Source organism: Teleopsis dalmanni, chromosome X (genome assembly GCF_002237135.1).
Source record: "Teleopsis dalmanni isolate 2A chromosome X, ASM223713v2, whole genome shotgun sequence".
Lineage (NCBI taxonomy): Eukaryota > Metazoa > Arthropoda > Insecta > Diptera > Diopsidae > Teleopsis > Teleopsis dalmanni.
The window spans coordinates 84,492,741-84,510,008 of record NC_051848.1 but is presented as its reverse complement, the minus strand read 5'-3'; the positions used below and the strand labels follow the sequence as shown (position 1 = coordinate 84,510,008).

Below are 17,268 nucleotides of genomic sequence, written 5' to 3'. Positions count from 1 at the left end.
TTCACTTTAACTCTTATTAGCTAGCTTAACTGGCGAGCCACCGGCTCTACAGAGCACTCACCGAACACCATTGCCAAAACACAACTGACTGCTTTGGAAATTTCCACCCACGTTTTCATCTTTTGGAAACAGTGAAAACATTGATCATAATGCATAATGCATGATCGGAAATTTCCATTATTTTCTGCGGTTCTGCAGAAAATTGAAGGTTAAGTATTGACCCAGTTACCTTTCGGTAACTACCAATATTCGGCCCATGCAAATCTGCATAAAATAAATATTTAGTTCAATAGCTAAACTCAATAATATTTTGCAACAATGCTTCCGCCTTGTTGGCAGAATTGACTTTTATTTTTAAATTCATTTTACATTACATTATGTTACACCCCACAAAAATGGTTTGTAAAGTAACAATATTTTATGTTAATATATCTAGCTAGACTAGACACACAACATATCATTGTTTTTGAGGAAACTAGGGACACTACTAAATGCCCCATGTTTTACCCAAAATTTCAGAGGGTTTTCGTGGGCCGATTGGGCTCCAAAAGACCATCTCAAAAACTTTATTTTAGGAAAATTTTATTTTAATATCTTTACTAATTCCGAAAATAGTTTTATCACACTGTGCGTCTCTGATGCTCTTTGTAATTTTCTTGTCATACTTCGTATGGTTCAATATGCAATCGTCTCTGCAGCATTCTTCGTGCTCTGTTGCAAGTCTTCGTACTGGTTTGCAATTTGCTCTTGGCATCGATGCGTCGCGTGCTGTTGTTAAACACTTGTTTTTTAAAATTTCGCTATCTTTCCATATTTCAAGGAATTTTTCACTCTCGAACTTGCGCCATTTCCCAGTTTGCGCCATATTTGTTTACTTTTATTTCTGCATCTCTATCTGCATCTCTATACCAATAGGCCGATGATTACTATTCCTGTAAAAATGACCTACCTTTCATGTCATAACACAGACTTATAAGTTGTATACGAAGGTCAGGTCTACTGCTGATCTTCTATTACCAGCTTCTTAGATTTCTTGTCCATTGTTCAGCAATACGAAGTCTATCCTAGCAAAGCATTCTTATAGGGTGATTCCTCTTTGATTCGTTCTTTTGCTACACCATGCAGTGCTCCATGCGTTAAAATCTCATGGGACAATTGTGGGTATTTTATCACATAGTTCTGTTTCAATTCCTGACATCATGGCTTCGAATTCTCTTAGCTCAAGGTAGGAGGTGCATAGGAATAAATGTAGTAACTACACTCTATCTTTCTTGGAGCAGGTGAAACCGTATTTTCTCGTCATGAATCTCCCTTGTAGACTGCTAACCTTTATGTTCCAGATAGCAGCTTCGCCAGTTGTGGCAGAAGTCCGTTCACTGCTGGAGGATTAGTTGGACAATTTTCATTTACCTTCCGCTTTTATCGCCTTTATATGTTCTGGGCAGCGGGCACAGCCCGCAGAATGGTTACCTGCATATTGTGCGCATTTCTTCATAATAATGCCGTTTGCCGCAATATGCCCCTCCTGTCCACATTTGTTCTTTGCAGTTCTTAGCTAAGTGGTTGTAGTCCCAGCACTTGAAACATCGTATTGGTAAAATGCAATGTCGAATTCTGCAAGACACTCATCCTCTTCTTAGCCTACTTGTGCTTATGATTCTGTTAACGTCCACCACTGGCACGCTTACGTATGTAGTTTGTGTGCATTGGTAAGATTTAGTCATACTTACGGCTGTTTCTTCAGGACGTTGGGTGCCGCATTGTGCTCATATGGCTTCGCAAACTTGTGCTGCGGTTGTGACCTCCTGAAACTGACTTTGTGATTATGATTTAGCTTTAACTCGACTGTCGTCGTCCTATACATTGAAAACGCTGAAAATCGATAAATCTTTAAAACATCTATGCTGAAGAATGTTTACTCATTACTATCTAAACTATTTTTTTCATAAATATTAAGTATGTTGTTTGAAGATAACTTCTTCTTCGTTACACCTCGATTATTCAATTGACGATTTTTGTAACAAAATACTTTGATATTAGCAAGTTTAAATTCTGTTTTACAACATATTCTTGGACTCGCAATTAAATTTAGTAGCGTACTTACATATATTAACAAGAAGTTTTTTTTGCTATTCAAAACTGTACTCAGCTTATGCTTTTTGATTTTTTTATAAAGTACAATAGATTATATAACTACATAAAAATCTATGTCACCATACAGACAGCTTTTACCCTTTAGAACTTCAAGGTATAACAATTCATGTTTCCCAATTTTTTTAACAAGTATTCATATAATATTCATATCTGAAACGGGAATATATTCTCCACGATTATTGTCGTTAAAACAATCCAGAAGTAAGCTTTCTGTCATTTACAAATAGTGTGAGTGACGACATAAACCTAAAGAGAATATAAAACCAAACACATGGACTTTTATAGATTTCTTGTAGTTTTAAATGAGTAAATGCAACTCCTTAACATAATAAACATTTATTTCCAATTCTGTTTTTTAAATGAAATTTATAAAACTTTAAGATATAGATACTTTCGTGTACAAAGTTTGGAAAGTTGTGAACGAGTCTGGAGAAGACTCGTATTGTGAAAGCCAACAATTCGTCATAGTAACTAGTATAGAAATCTATTGACAAAAGCTGCCAAGACTGTCACAATCTAAAATGTTTTTAGGGACTTATAACCTAAAACCATTCGAAGCTTGCATAGAACAATTAAAAAATAATGTAAGAATTTTTACGAAATTATTGACCGGTCACTGTAAATTAACTAATCACCTAACGAAGTGAGGAATTTAATCCAACGCAGACTGCATTTACTATAGAGTAGAGAGAAAAACTGCATACAATATGCCTGGAGAGTGCCTGGCACAGATACACAAGCGAAAGAAATACCTAGGAGGGTATTTCATGGATCGTAATTGTTTAATACTAAGAAAGATAGGTTCTACAATGTCTTTCATTAAAGAAAGACAGACGGACTTGGAGAAACATAGTCCGATTAAGGAGCACCATCCCCTTTCACAATAATAATAGTATGTAGCGTAGCACATACTAGTATTGCCTGTATTAGTGCATACCACTCTTCATATATATGAAGAGTTTTAAATTTATTGATATGATGTTTATTTAAATTATTAAAAAAAAGTCAGTATATTTCATATTCTTTTATATATGTTAACCATATCATAAGTTTCATATCAAATTCAAAAACCTCAATTAGTTAATAACTAAGAGATATACAAAAGAAATACAAAAGTTGATTTTTTTAACAAAGCCAATTAATTATTAACTTACGATTAATATTGTTGATTAATAATTAATATTCTTTCATAATACGAATATAGGTATATATTATCGTTGGTTGTGGTTCTTAGTTTTTAATATTATAGAAATTATAATAGGTAGGCTAAGTTATACCCAATTTTTTATTTGTAATTTTTTGAATTAATTATTTTTCGGAATAAATTATTGTACTTCTTGGGTGAGTTTGGAAAACTCTTCCTTTGTAACATCTCTTAATTGCTTAATACGACTGTCGAGATCATCAGTATCGGAACCTTTTGTATGAATTCGAGGCATGATATGAATAATAACGTGTCCAGATTCAAATATTTTCATTTCGCTATTTAAAAACCAAAATTTCGATATGACTACCGGTTGAATGGGGCATTGACATTGTAGTCCTTTGACATTTGGTGTGTTTGACTGAAGTATTATCATTGAACCAGATATTTGTGAAACATTTCTGAACATTGTGCCCCATAGCCAAGCACCAAAACCAAAGATAGGTATGTAAAATATTTTCTTATTTGTGACAACAGTGACTTGTCCAAGAACTGGCCATAAATAAGCTAGCACTGCAATACGATTGATATTAATCAGAGATATACACAAAGGACATTTCAAATAAACTTACCACACAGATCTAATACGCTTTGATGATTCATTATCAGAATGGTATCACTTTCTTTACGTACATTTTCCAGACCACGTACCTCCATTGTTACTCCTAACCCACGACAAAGAAGTCGGCAGCACCAAGCAGGTACCCTTCGTGTTTGAAAAAAGAAAATAGTTTCGTGAATATTTAAGAAAGAAGCAATAATAAAATATATGTATATATTATATATTTAATGAAATGTCACACATAGAAAGATCAGATCACCAAAGATTGAAGTGGTAAGATTTAGTTTAGGTATTTTATTCATTGGAGCCTGTTAAAGCAAATCACTGTTAGTAGAATCTATGTTTTAACTAAATTCCTTTGATATATTGCCAACTGGTAAGTTTTATTATATGGTGGTGCCATATATTTACTTAAATCATTTTATTTTACGATTGGTTATGATGAAAAGTTCATTATCTTCATCAGATATGGTATGTAATATGTAAATATAAAGTAATAGCAGAAAGTAATATGTACGATAATACAACATATGAATGTTATCCATGTAAAGTAAAACAGATAATCTCTAACTTACAATGCATTTCGATAATTTCGCGGTCTCAAGAGCATAAAAGGTATGCAAATTAGTACTATTACGGCAGTTCCAATAAGGAATGTTCCCATTTTCAACGTATATGGTGCTCGATAAGAGGCTAGTATCAGCACTATAATACAGGTAATCCCAAAAGCTTCATACACGCATCCCATTTTATTGCTAAAAATACAAAGAACATGTATATTTAGATTTTTAATATGGATGTTTATTTTATAATTACTTATCAATTAATTTATTTTATTTTCAAACGAAACAATCACGAGAACCGGAACCGAGAACGTAAATTTTTCCGTGTAAAAAATTTTACAAACTTTTGAGCAGAATAAATTTGCAGATTAATTTGACAGTTCGAAAAAACCAAACTACTGTTGTCATAAATAAAATCTTAGCTCTCTCGTTTACATGCATAGCTACGGGGAAAATAAATCAAATTTTCACCGACTACTTTGTTTAGTAATTTAAATTCTTTAAATTATAGAAATACATGAACGAGCTTCGAGTAATATTGATTTGCGCATTGAATAAATTGTTTTTTCTACAGAAAGTTTGCGAAACAAATAACTATTTATTTAAAATGAAGATAAAAACAATTATTATATCAAGACGAAATTATAGGAGTATTCAGACTGTCTGCGCACCGATGAATGTGCCCCATTGCAAACTCAAATAATCGTGAATACATTTTGTGTATATTAGTCTTGAAAATACCATATTTAGAGCAGCTGATTTTTGTTTTCCTATTTATTTATTATACCAAGAAAAAGTGAAAAGCAGAATATTTTGAAATTGTCCGATAGTGTTGGACGTAAAATAAATACAAAATCAAACAAGCAATTGCACAAAATCACGAAATTATAAAATCCAGCGAACAGTAAAAAAAGTAGTAACATTCACAATAGAGTCTTGAAAATCAAATATGCAAGAGGTAATTGATGTCTTCCAAATTGTCTTCCAAATGAAGTGCATAATAATAAGAAACAAGACGCAACGATGCACAGACATCCTGAATACCCCTTATATATTTTGTTTGTAAAAGTTTGTAAAAAATTGAACACTTATGGTACATAAAAAACATATGTTCTTTTTAAAATCTTGTATCCACTTTAATTAATACGTACCATATACTATATAATGTAGATAATATATATAATATGAATGTTAATGGTTTTCTTGTTCTATACTTTTGTACACAGCCCATATCTCTTTTTCGTAATGGTTTCCAGCTCGTTAAGTTATTTATTATTCAATCTGTTCATCCTCAGAAATGACACTGGTATCAATAATATGTTAGCCTCAATTGATTTACTTTGATCGTGCTACAAGGGTGTGGATAAATATTGGGCGGTTAAGAGGCCGAGCGCTTGAAAATCCAAAAATCAGTTTACGACATTTTTGATGTGTTTGGGGTACCTGAGTAAACAGTTCACAGCAGAAGAATTTAAGAATTTGCTTTTGAAATATCAATCTCTCATGTCAAAACGGGATTTCATGCTCCGCATTCAAATGCAGCTGAAAGGGTAAACCGCAGTGTACTCCAAATTTTACGATCTTTCATAACTCAGGATCAGAAAACCTGGGATCGCCATGTCAGTGAGGTGGCATGGGCACTCAGCAGCGTAACACATAGTGCGATTGGGATAGAACCTTACTATGCCGTATTTGGAACTCAAATGATGCTACATGGTAATTCCTACTAGGTGATGCGAAATATTACGACTATAAAAATTGGTGATTTTTCTGTGATGACGTGGTCTGATCGGCAACAGTCACTTAGAGAAAAGATAGTACATGAACTTAAATTGGCTCATCAAAGAGCTGAAAAAGTGGATAACACAAGAAGTAAGCCAATTACTTTTAAAGAAGGACAAATGGTATATAGAAGGAATTTTAGACAAAACAATGCAGCAAAATGTTATAAACTAGCTAAAAAAAATATTAAATGTATTATTCAAAAGAGTGTAGGCAATTCCCTATATATCTTAAAAGGGTTGGATGGTGACGATATGAACACTTACCATGCTAAAGACATTTTTCTAGTGTAGCTCATAGGAATCATAGATGTAATATTTTTTTTTTTGATAAACCAGAAACACTTGACATTGACATTATTTTTCTGAATTTTTTTTACTTGTTTTTAATAAAGATAATTGACTATGAATAATTACGTAAATTGACGAAAAGAAATAGGTAGTAAGTTCGTACTAACGATTAAGTATTTAGTAAATATATCTACCTAAGTTCGGTTGTTTGACAAAGATATGTTAAAATATTTTTATTATTTATTTTGATAGTTAGTTTAGTTTTAGTATCTTTTAATAATGTAGATAACTTTTGTGTTTATCGCTGTTTTTAGACATGCTTATAAATCAAAGTTTTATCTTCTTAGAAAGATAAAAGATCACTCCGATTTTCTGCACTTTTTCATAATTTCTTGATGCGCACACTATTCAAAACCAAGAAAAAAGAGACCGTTTTGCCGCTACCCACCCTTTTTATATATCTCCTCTTCACCGCTATCCAATTAATTTTTCACGTTAATTCCGGTTTAACGTTTCAGTTACCTAAATTCACTTAATCCACATGCACTCTCAAATAATTCAATTTCACCCACACATTACTGATGAAAGTTCACTTTCTCTTGCCTGCTTAATGCGGGGGTGTCCAACCCAATAATCATTTCATACATACCAGATCAATATATGAAACAAATATTAGGTTTTCGCAACATATTTTTAGAGGTTCTTCTCAAAACTAGAATCATTGCCTCCAACATCGGAAGTGATCAATCTTGCAGAACCATCTGTCGGAGAACACCACAGAGAGGGGTTCCCTCTCCTATTTAGTGCTCGGAACTGAAACTGTATGGTGTAGAAAATTAAATCTTGACATCAACCCCAAAAAGTCGGATGTCATTCTTGACATCGGAAATACAAAATATCTCCCTTTCCCCTGTCCCAGATAAAGTGCATTATATTGAGCTTAAGCTCGAGTGTTGAGTGTCTGGGTCTCTTACTGGAGTCCAAACTCACCTGGAAGGCCAACTCGGCTGAAAGAGCCCATAAAGCTATGTGCTACCTACTGCTGTAAAAGAGCTATGGGTCGCAGTTAGGGTCTTCAACCTCGTGTCACAGTTTGGCTATACCCAGCCGTTATTGAACTAATCCTTTTTCTTGGGAATGTTTTCTGGTGACAAGCAACTGAAAAAACCAAGCTACATAAAATTAATTCACAGAACAAAACTTATAGCTGCCTCACAAATTACTGGAGCTTTACGCTCCATCCCCACGAAAGTTTTCTTTACTCTAATTCATTGACTGCCATCTCGGCTTCTTGTAGAACAGCAAGCTAAAAAAATAACAACCAGAATCAACTAGCCCCCGTCTTAATTGACTATATGTCTCTTACTCAGACCGGTGGTACGAATCTCTTATATCTAGTAGAGAATCTTAGACTCTTGACAAAGTAGTCTCAGTTGGACAGGCGGCTCCAAAAGAGTTGTATGGGTTGGCTGTGCCCATTTATCTGAAAGAGTGGGTCTTGATTTTTCACTTCGACCACCAAATCACTGCAGTGTTGTTCAGGCACACGTATTAGCAAACCATTGTACTTTAAAATGCGTCCTTGACAATTAAGTCCCCGATGTGACTATTTCAATCTTTTCGGACTGACAAGCTGCCAATAAAACTCAAAACTGCCATGCTGCCCTCAATAACCTAACGAGGATCGTTGGGTTTCTAGCCATAGGAATATCTCGGACAATTGAAGGGCGGATGAGCTTGCCAAGGTAGACGTTCTTCTTCTTGACATTCACTTATCACATATTGGCGTTCCGCATACTCCCATTAAACGACGGTTAAAAAGACTCTATAAGGCTAGAGTGCCTTACACACCATAATCCGGTAGAGGAAAGAAAAGTGTTGTGTATCATCTATATTAACAATTACTATATGAAGTTGAATCGCGCACTATTTGATGAAATAATCACTATAAACCAAAAAAATATCACTGATGCGTATGTAATTTCGCATGTAATCTAACTAACCTACAAAGCAACAACAGACGTCAAGAGTGCAATCATGGGGGTCAACATATGAGCTGGGTTGCATCCCAATCAAAACAAAATGTAACACCAGCAAGAACAATAGAAAACCGATGCGAGTAACAGAAAAAAATTCAGCGAATTGTTATGGACGTGGAGGTCAGCAGCTTAAGAAAAAGTGCAAGTTTAGTATGTCGAAATGTTTACCGTATGGAAAAGTCGATCACTTTGCCAAAGTATGCCGAACGAAATTAAACTAAATAGCAGAGTATTCAACAAATACTCAGTATTATTAGCAAGACAATTCAAATGGATTAGATACCGCTGCTCCATGCGCTGTAATTAGTTGCAGAACTCTTCATTCGATAAAACCGAATTTGAAGTTGCTTAAAAGTAATGGGCTATATACAAGCTACATAGGTCATCAGGTTAATTGCGTTGGACGGATTGTAGTATCCGCCGTTAATGGGTAAAATAGTACGAAGACTAAATCTGTATGTCATGGAAAAAGATTGTAATATGCAAGCAAAAGTGTTTTAAATCAAAGCTCAAATACATGGTGGAACAGCATATGACGAGGTATGAAGAGCCATGGATAGTTGCTCTCCAATATGTGAACTCTGTACATCTGTCGACCTCTAGTTTTATTAGACTTCTCACGATAAATAAGCTACGTCGTGGGTAACCTTTCAATCCCGAATTGAATTAATTTTCTTATAAATATTTCTTTTAATATGGTAACTCTAACGAGCTTGATGTCACACTGACGGCATTACCTTCAAATAATTCCTTTGCGAAATCATCCGTGCCGGCCACTTGGCTGGAAGTAGTCATCCTTATTGACATCGCTGCAGTGTCCGTCAAGATGGCTCCGAATGACCACCGTCTTCGTCTCCATTGTAATTTCAAGTAAGGCGGCAGGAAATCATTAAAATTGTGTGTTCAAATTCCAAAGCTGCTGAATCTTGTGATTTCGAAACCGGAGTGTGATCTCAAAAAATTCCGGTCTAATTGTTGTCGGCTTTAAAGTTAGTAACCTTACTTTGGAATCCCCAAAGTTCACTCATCTCAAAAGAAGTGAACGAAGAAGGTTCAAGGGGGCTTTGTCATCTGAGCTTAACAGATTACAAGCTCTGAAAATCGCCACGCAGTCCTCGACTACGATTAAGAAGGTCAGATCGGACGATCAATCTTCCGGTTTGATTACCGCTAGAAAATCTAAGGTGGCTTATTTGGGGCTTACCAACGCATCGTACAGACTAACTATTAAAGGCGTTTGTATAGGTTGTACGTCAACTGATCCAACTGGGGCTACGCTCTCTACAGAGCAAATATCACTTCTCCAAGAAGCTATAATTGATGTTGCTAAAGCCCAACCGATTTTCGGGTCACATAAACGTGGTTGAGGAAAAGGATTTTCTAAGAACTCATGCAGTTCGTGGCTTTCTCAAAGTAAGACATAGTGAAATGAAAAAGTTTCGGCTATCGTTGGTACCCAGAACAAATTCTTCACCAAGCGGTGGAAGGTAATACGCAGACTGACGCAGAATAAGATGCTGCACCTAGTTTTCGTCATTGATAACGAATCCATGAGTTCGTTGTCCGAACTAAAAGGCAGAATTGCTTACCGGTTCGAATATTTGAGATTGTTGCTTAAATGAACCACCACCGCTCTCTCTCATACCGTGGATAAAGCTCCAAAGGTGGTTCAGGATGATAAAACCATCTATTCATTCTCGGCTCCAACAAACTCCTACACAGATCATTGCCCAGCAGTGACTATTCCTGAGGAAGAGGAACTAGACACACGCCCCTCCATTAGCAGAGCTGTTAGCACTTTGAGTGCGTGCGCTGTACAGATTTCCATCTCAGGAATCAAGCCCACAATGCCCTACACGGGCACAGTAACAGTAGCAGGTAAACCTAATACCGCTATCACTAAACCGCCCTTAATCGGTAAAATTTTACCGAAGCAGTTAAAGAGTGCCAAGGACAAAGTTTCTCAACGAGACAAACGTCAAAGTGGAGACATAATGGTGGTGAAGGTGGAGACGTAAAACTTCTTCCGTTAATAACCATTATTTTTAGAGACCTAGCAGCGATTCTGGTTGAACTCCAACAAACGGAGGGATCACAGACATAGTCATGGCCTCTGCCTACTTCTCACGTGAAGAAGAAACCGTTCTACCATCGGAAGTCCAACCGCAACTCTACTGGGCGGCAGATAATTTTGGGCTGTGATGCATACCCTCACCATATAGTGTAAGGGAGCAGTAATATTAATAAAAGGCGTAGGTACCTATTAGAATACCATATATTATGTCTCTAGGACTAACTGTAGCTAATAAATGTAACAAACCCACACTAATTATCGCAATAATAGAAGAGTTATTAAATCCCACTCTATGCACCAGAGGAATTGAGGAATCTATATGGAATTGGCAAGTATCGGACGAAGTGCCCCTATTTGACCATCCATATATTAGGCTGGATATTCCCTATATCTTCTGAACGTTAAAACCGGGCATTCACAGAGAAAATGTATTATTGTTTCTTTCTTCTGCGGGTTTTCACAACTTCTGCAGTGAATGTTATGGGGAATACGCAGTTTCTCTGCGTTGGTTCCTACAAACCAATGAGAATCTCTTTTGAGGATTTATTTTTGTTATAGGTGGGCCATGTTAACCTGGAAGTTGCAGGACCTAAGTGCCTTCCATCTGTTATTGGCAAGTTGCAGAAAGTAGAAGAAGCTATTTCCAGTGACGAATCTAGGGAGGCGGCACCAAAGTGGGCTAAACTGTCAGCTTTCTCATTCCCCACGATGTTCCTATATCCAGGAACCCAGATGAGAGTGATATCGGTCATCCGATTTAGCTTTTTTTGTTATGAAAGATTCAAGGGCTTTAATTGCTGCGTGGCTGTCAATAAAAATAGGAACACTACATCTGTCCTCGATGTGGGTTGCAATTTGCCGACAGGCTTCTATAATTGCTAGGATTTCAGCCTAAAAAACCGTAGCCTCAATAGGCAGCCTAGGAAAGTTATTTATGTTTTCAGATAGTACGAAGATTCCTGCTCCTGCCCCACAGCTCATTTTCGAGCCATTTGCATATATTGAAATATCGAATTTTGCTTCTAAATTTTTAATTTTCCACTCATTTCTTGAAGAGAATACTGTCTGAAAATTCCTTTCGAAGTCTATGCACGGATTCAAATAATCCGATGTCATCCCATACATAAAGTTTGGAACTGTGCCTAGAATCCGATTATGTCCATATGTTCGTTTAGACCAGACACTTGTTACTTTTAGTCTTACAGCGCTATTGCAAACTATGTTTTTGATGAATGTAGCATCACATTTAGGGCGTCCGAGAGAGTTGTCCTCAAAGCTTCTGTGATACCTTCACATGCCGTCCTCTGGATTCTGTTAAGTTTGTCGATATTATTGTTATTATTATTAGTTCTTATTTAGAGCCGGCCACCAAACGACAGCACCATACGTGAGAATTGGGCGTACAATTGCCGTGTACATCCAGTGGGTAATATTTGGACGAATCTCCCATTTTTTACCAAATATCCATCTGCAAGAATAGAAAGCTACACATGCCATTTTGATACAAAGATCGACATCCAGTTTAGCTTACTATCCAACAGAATTTCTTAGATATTTGGCTTTTTTCTATTGTTTTAGTTGTTGCCCGTTTAATGAAGGCAATCTGAAAGCCGGTATTGTAGTTTTAATGGTAAACAGCATCATTTCAGTCTTTCCTGGGTTAATACCTAGTCCACAATCTGTGGCCCAGGTACTTATCTTAGGTACCAGGCCCATTCCATAATATCGCTTATTATGTTAGGGAACATACCTGACACTAGAATAACCATGTCCGCATATGCTACTGCTTTCACCCCTAACTTATCTAGGATATTAAGAATATTATCCAGGACCAGCAGCCACAGCAGTGGTGAAATAACCCCTCCTTGGGGCGTACCTCTACTGACGTTCTTTGACTAAATAATCGTTGTTTTTAGCATAGTAACTATCCAATTTTTCAACTTTTTCTCTAAATCTATTCTGGAAAGCGAGTCATGAATAGCTTTACTGTTCACATTGCTAAATGCCCCTTCAATATCTAGAAAGGTTGCAAACGAGTATTGTTTAAAATGAATCAATTTTTCCACAGTACGAATGACCTCATGTAGAGCTGTTTCCGTAGTTCTACCCTTGAGACAAGCATGCTGGGATTTAGAGATTGGAAAACGTTCTACCTTTTGTCTTAGATGGAGCTCTATTACCCTCTCCATTGTTTTTAGTAAGAATGCAGTTAGGCTGATCGGCCTGTAATCTTTGACGGACTCGTGTCCGATTTTGCCTACCTTGGACATAAAGACTACTTTAACCTGCCTCCAACTAAGTGGTGCATAACTGTATTTAAGACATTCTTTGTAAATTTCCTATAACTATGGAATCACTAAATCTTGCGTTTTTGCAACATTATAGGGAAAATACCGTCCAAACCTGGCGATTTATAGGGACAGAAACAGTTGATTGAATACCTAATTTTTTCCGCCTTGATTTTTGCTTCAACCACCTGTCATGGTGTGCTTCCCAAGGTGGTTAAACCATTTTCTCTAGCATCATCGTCACAGTTTGGGAAATGAGTATTTAATAGTAGTCTTAGTGTCTCAGAAGAGGTTTCAGTCCATGTGCCGTCTTCTTTCTTGAGATAAGAAGGATTTGTACTTTCCTTGGATATAAGCTTGCTGAGCCTAGCAAAGGATGAGGTTAATTCAATTGACTTACAAAATTCCTTCCCGCCATTATTATTGATCTCCCTGATTGGTTTCTTATAAGTTTTAAGACAATCCTTATATTCACGCCAACTATTGTTCTTGTAGCTTTCGTTAAACTGTTTTCATGTTTTCTGTCTGAGATCACTTAATTCTGAGTTCCACCAAGAGAAAGGATTTTTTGCTTTTACTTATTAAGTTGAAGAGAATCCAATTATGATCCGAAAAGGATTGTCAGATACTTTCCAATTACTAACTACAATGTCTGGATTTTCGGATAGGAGTGTTATATCTAGCACTTCTTCCCATCCATCGAACACTTGTGAACTAGGGAAAGTGAAAGTAGGAGTTTTGCCTCTATTACAATTTAGAAGATTCGAATTGTTAATAAAATCAAACAGGTACTCACCCCTGTCATTGGTTTCCGAACTGCCCCAAAGCGTATGCCACGCATTAGCGTCACATTCAATTAACGTGGGAATATCTTTTGATGAACTATTTTTTACTAGCGCGACTACCTCTTCCGGAAGAGCTTCTCTATCATGCGCCATGCAGGCAGAAGCCACAATAAAATTTTGACCACCTGGCATTTCGATCCTTACGGCTGTCAGATCTTTATCACTATACTGTGGGCATTAAAAAGCGTTAATACATTTTTTAACTAGGATGCATGATCTTGGCTTACCATTGTTTCTAATATGCAAATTGTTATAGTGTTTCAGCATTAGCCCCATGACGTCCTTACTTCTGGTCCATGGCTCTTGCAAGATGCTGACGTCGACATCTTTCCGACTAGAAATATAGCGAGATTGTCCAAAGCGATTTTCGAATGCTGAAGGTTGATTTGTGCTACTTTCAGCATTCGAGCAGGCTTACAAGTTTCTGAAGCTTTTTCCTGAAAATTTATGTCGTCAAGCAATTTGTTAGCATCCTCTAACTCCTTGCCTTCATCATCATTGGCTGTTGGACGGAATATTTTTATTTTTGTGTACCGTAGGCCAAACTTTAGCTTACAGTCCATTTTTTCTAGTGGCTTCACTGACTCCTCGTTTATCACCAGAAGAAGCGTCATGTTATTCTTTTGGGTGCCCTCGTCCTTGATTACTATCCAGTCATTCATTGGCACGTTTAGGTTCTGTCGTTGCAGCAGTTGGAGTACTTTCCCGTGCTCCATCTTCATAATTGGCAACCAAATGCGGGCTCCTGGTCTTCTAGGGATTTCGTTGGCTGGAATAAGCTTAAGTCTTTAACCTTCCCATGCATCACTTACATTAGCAATGCTGTTGCCAAGAAATACTTTGGATAGCTGGTCATAACATTTGAAGGCCCTACAGCCAAGAACCACTTCCGATGAGTCGAATCCTGGTGTAGGGGCGTCTACATTTGTTAAAAAGTGTTCCATCACCATTTCAGCCAACTTGGGCTCAATCTCACCCCATTTCTCCAGCACCTTTTTTCCATTGTCTATAATGTCGTCATTGAGCGACACCAGTAGCTCATCCTTTGCTGCGTCGCTATGTGCCCTTTTCACGTTTGTTGACGGCTTGCTAGTAGACATTGTTTTCGCAACCTTGCTTTTTGAAGTATGGGTCGTCTCATCCTGAGACCGATCCCTCTTCATCGCCTTTGCGGGTTGTGATAGGGTGGCCTGGTATTCCTTGTACTCATCTACCACCTTCTGGCATCGTACTTTGTCTGTATGATCAAATGCCTGTTCTGTACCTTCAGATTCATTTTTAGCAATCTTGCCAAGAATGAATATAGCCTTCTGGTACCTTTGACGTCTGATCTTTGCCTCAGACTTTTTTGATTTTTCAGCAGGCACACTATGGCTGGCGCGCTTGTCTACCGATTTTACTGTTACGGATGAAGTAGGCGCAATGCGGCTGCTACTGCGTACATTGGTTAATACGGCGGATTTGATTCGCTCGTTTTCTTGACTTGATGCCAGGAGCTCGTCTTCGGAACTGGTACCTAGTTCCGTGTTTGTTTTCTGGGTGTTAATTTTTTTGAAAGAGTCCATAAATTATCCCACGAGTATAGGAAACAGGGAGGTCGTTCGAAGCATAGCCTCCTTCTTTACTTCGGAAGGGCTAAATTGAAAGTGGAGGTCGCCAGCTATCCGGAGTTCACCATTCTAAGACACACTCACGCAGTGCCATTCATCCTTGGGCACGGTCGTTCATACATCCAAAATTGCGGGTTTTATCGAGTTTTCCTCTCTTTTTCAGCTTTTGATAACACAACATAACTTTTTTTTTTTTCTTAAATACTTATACATTTATTTATTGTATCTTCTCTCTTACAATGAGACTAACAATAAGTTTTAAAATCTTATCAGTAATTATATAAAATAACAATTTTTATTTTTATAAAATAAAATAAAATAAATAAACCTTATATCACGAACCTCACTTCGATCAATGGGTTAAATTTCATTAGAATGAATGTTGGATATTAGGAAAGCAGTTCAACTTTATCAGATTAATTAAAAGAAAGGTACGGTTTTTAGTTCAAGCTATTAAATATTAATTAATGACTGGACGGTCAGCTCTTTTTAGGCGAGAAGTAGTGGATAGATGTGAGAGATTCCCTGCTAGGAGATTAACATGTTTTGTCAGCCTTTTGTAGTATTTTTTTCTTACATTGTCAAATTCAGTTTTAACTAAGGGAATTTGTAGATCTTGGTGAATACTTTCATGGGGCACCAGTTATTGCTCTCAGTATTTTTGATTAAGCTCTTTGGATAATTTCAATATTTAAAGGACTAGCATCACCAAATAGCTGGATACGATAAGTCCATATTGGTTTTATGATGCTGTTATACTATAGGAAGATCTGCTATTAATGAACCATTGCGTTGGTTGTGTCGCAGTTTTTGGCCCAAAACTCCACTAATATCATCAACTAAGCACCGTACTCTCCAGATATGGCCCCGTGTGACTTTTTCCTCTTCCCCCGACTCAAATTGCCAATGCGAGGAATGCGTTTTGAGACCATAGAGGCCATAAAAGAGAATTCGCTGCGTGAACTAAAGGTCATACCTTCGGCGGCCTATAAAACTTGTATGGAAAATTCGATCAAGCGATGGATTGCATGTTTTGCCGCGATAATAAAAAAAATTATTAAAAATTAAAATTTTGCGTTTTTTTTTTTAAATTCTCGTTCTTTTTTGATCATAAGGTATAGATTTTTATAAGAGGAAAACATAAACTGCCATTAGTGTTTTTAATACAAAATTAACCAGATTTTAAAGGTGATAGGTATTTCATTACAATAAAATTCATATTTAGAAGTTTTCTGAGTACACGAACAATTTTGATGTAATCCTGATAATTTATATATCAAACCGAAAGCTTTTCTTCACCTGTTGACAAAGTTGCATTGAGTGTTCAAAATAAATACAGAGTTTTTGTGATAATGTCTTGAGGTACCATAAGGAAAATAATAATGGTTCTTGGAGAAAATAACCGAATATTAAGTTTTAATGACAAGGAGGTAATATATTTGGTGAACATGGCGGACACATTCGTTGTAAATGCTTGATACAAATAGCAGGGTATATTAATAAATGAGAATTTAATTAATTTTAAATTGCATCATTTAGCTACCAAGCTTCTGAAATCTTTTTTTTTTTTAATATACACATAGGTGTGTACTTACGAATACAATGAGAAAATAAAACGAACCGCCTTTCGAAGCAACCTTTCGGCGTTTGTTCACCCTTGGCAGTGCTCGAAGTACATCACCAGTTAGTGGTTTCAAGTAACAAACCACTCAATAAACAAATATTTCTCGGAAAGATGTGCCGCCTACAAACAGTTACAACCAAAAATTTCCCAGAAAACCAGCGAACTTCAACTTAACGTCAAAACAATTTTTTTCTCGTCAATTTCAACTTCATAATTTTTTATTTGTACTCCCG

At 36.6% G+C, this 17,268-nt stretch overlaps 2 protein-coding genes across 2 annotated transcripts; both read right to left on the bottom strand.

The window, feature by feature from the left end:
• Positions 1-3,416: 3,416 nt before the first annotated feature.
• Positions 3,417-4,932, bottom strand: LOC119662718 (putative 1-acyl-sn-glycerol-3-phosphate acyltransferase acl-2). The gene is made up of 4 exons (XM_038072414.1): positions 4,737-4,932; positions 4,496-4,675; positions 3,931-4,064; positions 3,417-3,871 (listed from the first exon to the last, which is right to left on the bottom strand). The coding sequence occupies exons 2-4, from the start codon at positions 4,666-4,668 to the stop codon at positions 3,480-3,482; spliced, it is 699 nt and encodes a 232-aa protein (XP_037928342.1). The 5' UTR covers positions 4,669-4,675; positions 4,737-4,932; the 3' UTR covers positions 3,417-3,479.
• Positions 4,933-14,589: 9,657 nt separating this feature from the next.
• LOC119688639 lies at positions 14,590-15,366 on the bottom strand. The gene has a single exon (XM_038103310.1). The coding sequence runs from the start codon at positions 15,364-15,366 to the stop codon at positions 14,590-14,592; it is 777 nt and encodes a 258-aa protein (XP_037959238.1).
• Positions 15,367-17,268: the final 1,902 nt, after the last annotated feature.